At 35.5% G+C, this 10,083-nt stretch overlaps 1 protein-coding gene across 1 annotated transcript in view; it reads left to right on the top strand.

The window, feature by feature from the left end:
• Positions 1-2,957: 2,957 nt before the first annotated feature.
• Positions 2,958-10,083, top strand: part of gas7b (growth arrest-specific 7b) — a 66,652-nt gene continuing 59,526 nt past the window's right edge. Inside the window, exon 1 of the mRNA XM_077245772.1 lies at positions 2,958-3,377. Within this exon, the coding sequence (XP_077101887.1) occupies positions 3,204-3,377 (174 nt within the window). The 5' untranslated portion in view covers positions 2,958-3,203. The remainder of the gene's footprint in view (positions 3,378-10,083) is intronic.

Raw genomic sequence — 10,083 nt, forward strand, 5'->3', positions numbered from 1 at the left:
TGTGTGTGTGTGTGGGGGGGGGGGGGGGGGGGGGGGGGGGGGGGGGGCAGGGTTGCCAACGCCTCGCGTTCCGTGTAAAACTCGAGCACACATCAAAACTTTTAAAACTGAGTGATATTAAAGTCCCTGTTTTCAATAATTGTATCCCACAAAACTCATCTTTGATCACAAAAATGACATATTTAAACGTTTTTCCTTTAAAATTGTATGTCTTAAAATAAAACTAGTCACACTTGCCTCATATATGAATATACAAATGAGCCCCGCCTCCACTCACTCAGCTCAGAGATCCACTTGTTGACGATCACGTTGATTTTTTTTATTGAATGCCAGTCACATACAAATAATAAACATTAAATATTATATAAAATAATACAAATACAAATAATTATACATTACAACAAATAGGAAAAGAAAATATAGTGTAATTAAAATGAATAATACAAGTAAAATAAAAAGATTAAAAAAATAAAATAATATAAAAAGAAAAGGAAGAGGTATGAGATCATCATATAAATACCATAAAAGCTTCACATAAAGACCTAGACGTTTTGCTTTGCTATTTTTCACCCCACGTACTGACTCAATATAATTTTTAATTTCTATCTGAAATAACAAAAAGTTGGGTTTTCCTTTAGCCCGTTTTTGTTTATGCACATGGAATTTCACCATAATTACACAGAGATTAAAAATAAAGGCCTGGTGGTAATCTATGTCTATTAAAGTAACAAAAGATCACTCGTTGACGATCACACGTTGATCTGATTGGTTACAAGGTAGTTTGTGACGTCAGAAACACCAGCGATTTCAAAGCGTGTTTTTGAGACTGTCTTTGGTTCACTGCAGTTTTAAGCAGAAAATACTCAGCAATGCTGTCGACTTATGAATTTACACATGCTTTGTGTTAAAGCGTATTAAAAACACCACATAGACACATAAACAACATTAAACGCTGGATTTTCACCACAGGGGGACTTTAATTTAACTACGTACTATAGGATTTGGTTTAGGGTTAGTTGCATGTGATTATACATAATTTATAGTTATTACTATAGTGACTATGTAACATATGTAACAATAACACTGTAAAATAAAGTGTCACATCACCTTTATTTCTATAGCGTTTTTTACAACACAGTGTTTCAAAGCAGCTTTACAGAGATAACAGGAAAATAATGCAACAAAGTTTGTTTCTAGAAGAAAATAGTGTCTCAGTCTAGCTTGAGTAAGTTCAGTGATGTTTCATTTCTGCTGTAAAAAAGTTATTAATTTAGTTTATATATATATATATATATATAGTCACTATGGAGAAAACCGTGATGTCATCGTCCAGCTCAGTTCAGTTCTCATATAATGCTGTCAATGCAGGAGATCAATAATATTGGTGGATATTAATTTAAATGTCCCCAACTAAGCAAGCCAAAAACCAAAGGTGAAATGAGGTATATGAGAACATGTTTGTGAGAGGATGTGTTGAGAGATGTTTGTTCTTTGTATTTTGTACTTTGTGTTGTCTTTGTAAAAACTGCGGAAGAGACAGAGTCCAAAACAAATTTCCCTTCGGGGACAATAAAGTATATCTTATCTTATCTTATCTTATCTTAAAAAAGGCGACAAAAAAAGTGTTACGCTTTACATTGTTATTAGGGGCCACTTACTCTAATCATTTTCAACTAACAACAGAAAACTTTTTATGCGTTTGTCCGTTCTTTTACACGACAACTTGGGGGCCTGAAAACGCAAACTTTAAAAAACGGGTTTCAAAGTGCAAGTTTTAAAAAAAAGATACCGTTATCATCCGTGTAAACTACAAATACTTGAATTTGTGAAAAGGGTGACGTCATGTGTGTCACGTGTTCAGTCTATATGTTCGAGTGTTTCTTTGCAAAGTGACATCGCCATCTACTGGTCTGACAGCAGAATACAGCGATTACTTGTTTTGGCGGATCCGTGTGAACGAGGATCCTTTTGACAACGATGTTATAAGAAAACTGCAAAGGAAAAACTTGATCAATTTTAGTAGATTGTTTCACTTTTTTTCTCTAAACTTTTCCACAGAACTTTTCCTGATGGCCTCGGACTCCAGTTTGAAAACTCCACCATATTTTGGTACTAATTTTTAAGTGCCATTGTTTAAATGTGTGTGTGTGTGTGTGTGTGTGTGTGTGTGTGTGTGTGTGTGTGTGTGTGTGTGTGTGTGTGTGTGTGTGTGTGTGTGTGTGTGTGTGTGTGTGTGTGTGTGTTACAACACTGTGGTATCAAATGTTCAGACATGTTCTAATTTGTACACTGTTTATTTAAATGTAAGTTATGTTATAATATTTGCTTCTACTATTTTGATGTTTTTATTATTAATCTATGTATTCCAAGCTTTGGCAGTATTGTTTACAGTAATGCCAATAAAGCAATTTTTTTAATTGAATTGAATATATATATATATAATTTTTAGAATTAACATGTAAGAATTAAAATATATTTTTAATTCAATTGTTCATAAACAGGTTAATCAAAACAAACGTTAATTTCTGAGATTAATTTCAGCTATTAATTCATGCTTAAATAAATAAATAAAAACACATCCTCAACTGTGCAGACACTGAAATGACATACACTAATGTGATACAGTACAAATATTATTTCACACGAGTATTATATGAGTCTGACCACCAGAGGGAGTCATCAGGCAAACACACTTCATATTCATATTCTCCACTGTATATAATAGAAGTGATGATGATCTTTGTGTTTCACGTCTGTAACTCTTCTAAAGGGTTTTAACTGATTGTTACAACATTTTTGTTAATATATGTGATGAACAGGAAAGCACGTCTCTCACGTGATGCTGAACAAGGTTTATTACTAGCCTACTATTATAATTATTTTAGTGTTTTCCCGTATTTCATCTGGAGAATGTCCTGAATTGTCGCAGTTCTCAGTGATCTCCTGTATTAGATAATACAGATCTTTTGCAACACTAGTTTTCGGCCGAGGCTAAAGCAATGCTGTGGTGTTTGTGAATCTGGAATGAGTGTGTGGGTGTGTTCATGTAGAAGAGACTCATTCAGAGCCATGAGATTCAGTCTCACACACACACACACACACAGATGCGATGAGATGAACAGGGTCTGAGGGTCGGAATAAGTTTGGAGTTTTTTGGACCGGAGATCATTCGGAGTTTTTGTTCCCGATCTGAGGAGTGTATCATGTCAGGGTTTTGCAGGAGTTTATACGCGTTTAACGGGGATCAGCATCGGCAGGGCTTGAGGTTTAAAGCTGGAGAAATGATCAGAATAACTCAAGCTTTAGAAGGAGGATGGTGGGAAGGAGAGAAAGACGGAGAGAAGGGATGGTTTCCATCGACATACGTGCAAACAGAGGTGAGATCGTGTGTGTGTGTGTGTGTGTGTGTGTGTGTGTGTTTATCATCTACAGAAATCTGCCGTGATTCATCATCATCATCATCATCATCATCATCATCATCATCTCAAACACAATAACTATAGGCTTCCTTAGTTTCATTCAGTTATGCAAAACTATGTTGTTTTATAAATCATTCCACGGTGTTCAGTGTAAGTTTCTGCTTGTAATCTGTATTTTGTTCAGTAACGCTGAACTCGGGACTCGTGCACAACTTTTACTCACCCATCGAAACTTTTCAAACAGGTTTTGGATGTACAGGAGGGGCCAGTTTCCCTCAGGATGGGCTCCTGTTATCTCTGATGAGGTGATACTGTAGAGAGAGAGAGAGAGAGAGGGAGAGAGAGGGAGAGAGAGGGACTTCCTCGTTCCACACGCATGCGCAGATCACTATAGAAAACGTTCTGGCAAGGTTCTCTAAGACTAAGTTATAAAACTTTCTTCAGTAACATTGATAGTAACATAAAGTTATCTGGGGGCCAGTTAAACTGTTAAAGTAGATAGATAAAAATGGATGGATAGACAGAGTAGATAGATAGATAGATAGATAGATAGATAGATAGATAGACAGATAGACAGATAGATAGATAGATAGATAGATAGATAGATAGATAGATAGATAGATAGATAGATAGATAGATAGATTGAGTGTTTTTCTCACTCTCTCTCATGTCACGTCCTGTGTTTTGGTGACACATGTTCACATGTGAGTCTCAGAACAAGCCTGACAACTGGAGTAAACACTGGCACAACTTACCCCGCTCTCTCGCACAGATATCAGTGACAGACTCAGGAATCACAATCATGACCGAACAAACACATGAACACGAGAGCAAGACAGCGAAGAAACTGCTTTTACTCAGAAATTGCAGATAAAATTCACAATTACAAAGAAACAGCAAGACTTTTTTCTTTGCCATTCCTAATGCACATGAGAATACAGAGATCGAATTGGCAGATTAAAAATTGCAATTATCTTTTTTATTGTTTTATTCCAAAGCGGAAACAAGCTTCGGTTTATAATTTTATCAGCTTACTGGTAACACTTTACAATAATGTTCATTAGTTAACATGAACTAAGAGTGAACAATACTTCTACAGCATTTATTAATCTTAGTTAATATTAACTTCAACATTTACTAATACATTATTAAAATCAAAGGTTGTATTAGTTAACATTAGTTAATGCACTGTGAACTAACATGAACAAAAAATAATAAATACTGTAACAAATGTATTGCTCTATTGTTAGTTCATAGTTAATACATAACTAACTAATGAACCTTATTGTAAAGTGTTACCAGTTTATCTAACAACAACATATTTGTTTTCTGAATCAAACCTTGAGTAAATATATATGCCAGATTATTTATTCGTGCTGAATAGCTTTAATATTGATGATAAAGAATGATTAATAAAGCATTAGTGTCAGTGAGTGACGGTGAAAGTGCACACACACACACACACACACACACACACACACACACACACACACACACACACACACACACACACACTCACACACACACACACACACACACACACACACACACACACACACACACACACACACACACACACACACACACACACACTCACACACACACACACACACACACACACACACACACACACACACACACACACACATACACACACACACACACACACACACACACACTGGTCATAGTTGTGTAAGAGTCTCAGTCTGTGGGAGTTTGTGCTTCACGTCTCTCAGACTCTGAGTTTTACATCTGGAGATTTAAAACCAGCACATGTTTAGTGTGTGTGTGTGTGTGTGTGTTTTCTCCTCTGTTTGGTCTGATTCTCACACTCCTCAAGCTTTAGCCTTGACTCGCATGGCTCTCGTGGGAATTAGTTTGCAAGCATGTGTGAGAAAATGCTCTCGACGACACAGTGTGTTTTCTCTAAAGATAAACTGTATATATGTGTGTGTGTGTGTGTGTGTGTGTGTGTGTGTGTGTAACTGAAGAATCCTACAGGTCCGTAAGGCCACAGACTCTGAGCAGTGAGAGTGAATATCATGAGTGAGGGAATAATAGGAAACAGACGCTTCCTGATGGACTGAAAGCGCTGACAGTGAATAATATGATTTATACAGCAACATAAGAAACTTCTCAACTGTTAAATTATTGTAAATGAAAATTCTAGAATATAATTGTATTATTATGAATAAATAACAAAATAATAACAATAAATGTATTCTTTTTTAATAAATAATATAATTAGTATAATTTACTATTATTATTATCAAAATAATAAAAAATGCTAAGATGTTTCTTATTAATAAAAAAGATTAATAAGAAAACAAAATCTCACATTTTTCTTGCTGGAAATTAGGAGAGATTTAAAAATTATTACCCTGAGGAAATAATTTATTATTATTACAATATTTTATTAATTGGAATCCATAATATTAGTAGAATTATTTAAATTATTATTTCAATATTATTATTAAAACATTGTTTTTTTTAATAATATATCAATATGAATTATTAGATAATGATATATACAAAGTAGATAATACATAATTAGTAGTAGTATTTATAGTTTACATTATTTTAGTTCATGAAATTATTATTATTAAATAATTATTATTTTATTATCTGGTAACACTTTATTTTACAGTGTCCTTGTTACATATGTTATATGTACTTACCGTAGTAATAACAGTAAATTATGCATAAATACATGCAACTAAACCCTCATCCAAACCCTATAGTAAGTACATGTAGTTAATTAATATTACTCAGTACTTAAATATATAATTACACTGTAACAATGACATCTTAAAATAAAGTGTAACCCATTATTTTATTGTTTTCACTAAATAATATTAGTAGAATTATTTAAAATGATTATTTCATGATTATTATTGCTAATAAATTATATATATATATATATACATAGTATTAACAATTATTATTTTACTACTACACTATTATTTCCAATAAATAATATTAACAGGATTATTTATATATTATTTGTTTTAATAATAACTATATTTGCTGCTTTACAGGTCCATAATAAATTCCAAACCGAAGCTTTTCACATTATAGCAGCTCTTTTGAGGAGTGCAGCTTCAGAAAGACCAAAATATGCAAAAAATGTGTTTATTAAGATTGTTTTTGAAAAAAGCGCAATAAACTCTGACATAAATTCAGCTTTATTAGCTCTAATCCACAACTGTCCGTCAGGCTGGTGTGTGTTTGTGAGTGAAACGTACTGTACTCTCCTCATATTGAGATGCTGGAAACACTGACTCATGTCAAACATGCAGTTCTGTGACTCATGAATCATGCTCACGAATGACTCTTTCTCAAGCTCATTGTAGAGTCATACTAGAATTCAGCAATAAAAATGCTGAAAACACTCAACTCAAATATAATAAAATGACAGACCAGCATGAAAGTGAAGTTGCGCTGGTCTTTTCTCCTCTATTGTGTCGTATATCGAGTGAAACGCTTCTGGAACAAGAACACGTGTGGGCGGGGCTTGATTGTGTCTGTGGGGAATTGATTGGATGGTTGTGGTTTGCTATTGGCTGATCTCATGTGAGTGACAGGTTATAGCCCCGCCCACATCACCAGAGAAGAGATGCTGTAATTCTGATTCAAGATTATTAAAACAATAATGATGTGCAACGATAATTAATTTAGAATAAACACTGCGATTTATTGATTTCATGGTGACTTTAAATAAATGATCCGACTAGCAGAGAACGAGGGATGAAAGGTCATGTGAGGTTAAATAGTGGACATTTAAGACTTTGATGGACTTTATGCACAAGATTCCATATTTAAAGCATTCTTTCTTTGAGCGTTTGAAGGGTCATTCCTGATTTTCCAAGCTGGATTCCAGAGTCTGTGAACGAGCCATGAAGTTTCCAGAAAAACGTGGGTGTGGGAACCATGTGTGTACTCATATAGACAGAGAGACAACAGCTCAGGACTATATATATATATATTCATACACTCAAACCAGAGGAACACGAGGCCTCTGAGAGAAACACAATCCATAGGGATTCAGAATGTATTTCTGTCTGATCAAGACTCTATATTTACTGTTAGAGATCCTCAATAGCACTGAAAAGCTGCAAATTGAACAAAATTGGAATATGGAATAAAACATTTGAATAAAGCAGCATTTCCATCTCATGTGTTCAAGAGAACAAAACCAACAAATATCAGTAATAACTGTAAGTTTCTGGCTGTTTCTCCCACCATCATAAGCGAGTGTGTCGAGCGTCCGACGAAACACAATAAACCCTGTCGTGTTCTCTTGCGTTCGGACGCTGGTGTTCGGGAACACACTCGTGTTATAATTCAGCCGCAATAATCACCCCGCAAGAACAATTACAATGCTTTACAACCATAGAACAAAAAGAGTTAAATAAACTTATCACTTCATCTAAAACAACAACATGTTTATTAGATCCTATACCAACTGAACTACTGAAAGAAGTGTTACCTGTAGTGGAAGAGCCTCTTCTCAATATTATTAACTCATCTTTATCTTTAGGTCATGTTCCAAGAACGTTCAAGCTGGCAGTAATAAAACCTCCTATGAAGAAACCACAATTAGATCCAAATAACCTAGCAAATTACAGACCCATTTCGAATCTTCCATTTATGTCAAAAATACTAGAAAAAGTTGTGTCTGCTCAACTCGGCTCTTTCTTGCAAGAAAACGACATCTATGAAAAGTTTCAGTCTGGATTCAGGCCACATCATAGCACAGAAACTGCGCTTGTTAGAATCACAAATGATTTACTTTTAGCTTCGGACCAAGGCTGTATCTCAATACTAGTTTTACTTGATCTTAGTGCTGCGTTCGATACTATAGATCACACAATACTCTTAGATCGACTACAAAATTACACTGGTGTTCAAGGACAAGCATTTAGCTGGTTCAGGTCATACTTATCTGACCGCTACCATTTCGTCTACTTAAATGGAGAAAAATCGATTATAACTTCTGCAAACTATGGAGTGCCGCAGGGATCTGTGTTAGGCCCTTTATTATTCTCAATATATATGCTGCCACTTGGTAATATTCTAAGGAAACATGGAATTAGTTTCCACAAAACCCTTCACAGCATGACTTTAACATAGTAGGATGTCCTGTTACTTTATCCGCTACAGTAAAAGACCTGGGTGTTATACTAGACCGCAACCTGTCTTTTGAAAAGCATATTTCATATGTTACAAAAACAGCTTTTTTCCACCTTAGAAACATTGCTAAGCTACGTAACATGCTATCTGTTTCTGATGCAGAAAAGTTAGTTCATGCATTCATGACCTCGAGACTAGATTACTGTAATGCTTTATTAGCTGTCCTGCATCCTCATTAAACAAGCTACAGTTAGTGCAAAATGCAGCCGCTAGAGTTCTTACTAGATCAAGAAAATATGATCATATAACACCAATTTTATCATCACTTCATTGGTTACCTATAAAGTTCCGTATTAAATACAAGGTATTGCTTTTGACTTATAAAGCTCTAAATGGTTTAGCTCCAGTCTATTTAACGGATCTTCTATCGCCTTACAATCCATCGCGCTCTTTAAGATCACTAGATTCGAGGCTTCTGGTCATTCCTAGGATATCCAGATCCACCAAAGGAGGCAGAGCATTTTCACATTTAGCTCCGAAGCTCTGGAATAGCCTTCCTGATATTGTTCGTAGCTCAGACTCTCTCTCCCAGTTTAAAACTAGACTGAAGACGCATCGATTTAGCCAGGCATTCATATAAATTTTTATCTTACAGTTACTGTAAATTCGGCCTCTACTTCATAAACGCCAGAGGAGAACTGGCCCCCGACTGAGCCTGGGTTCTCCCAAGGTTTTTTTTTCTCCATTGGGTCATTTGATGGGGTGTTAGGACACCATTAGGTCACTGGATGGAGTTTTTCGGTTCCTTGCCACTGTTGCCTTTGGCTTGCTCAGTTGGGGATATTCAAATTAATTAACCAATCATACCATTGATTAGCTCTACCAAACTTGGATGTCTTTTTTTTTTCCAGTAATAAACAAACATTGTTAAGTTGTTTTGATTGATACTGTGAAGCAGCTTTGATACAATCTGTATTGTGAAAAGCGCTATATAAATATATTTGACTTGACTTGACTTGACTCGTGTGTGTGAGACGCTTCTGGAGGGAATAGAGAGCCTAAGCCCCGCCCCTCCGCTTCGGCTCATGGGACCTTATTCCGGGGAAAAATGTATGGTAGTCAATGGCGAGAGACAACTTATCTTTTATTCCGTCTGAACTGTGCCCTGAATTACACGTATGATGTTTGTCAATTTAAAATGTAATTATGAAAGTCAAGAAAGTCACAGTTTGTCATAAAACTGTAGTTTTATGTGAAAATCACTCCATGAACTCGCACTATGTACGTCACCAAGCTCGTGTGTGTGTGCAGTCTGGTACAAAACATACAGGCATGACGGCGTAACGTTACGATTATAACGCTAGACTATAGAAATGACAGACGTTAGCTTCAGTAAAGTTAGCTTCAGTAACGTTAGCTTCAGTAAAGTTAGCTTCAGTAAAGTTAGCTTCAGTAACGTTAGCTTCAGTAAAGTTAGCTTCAGTAACGTTAGCTGCAGTAAAGTTAGCTTCAGTAACGTTAGCTTCAGTAA

The sequence above is a fragment of the Siphateles boraxobius genome, unplaced genomic scaffold, assembly GCF_051911475.1.
Source record: "Siphateles boraxobius isolate OS27281-9 unplaced genomic scaffold, OSU_SipBor_1 103, whole genome shotgun sequence".
Lineage (NCBI taxonomy): Eukaryota > Metazoa > Chordata > Actinopteri > Cypriniformes > Leuciscidae > Siphateles > Siphateles boraxobius.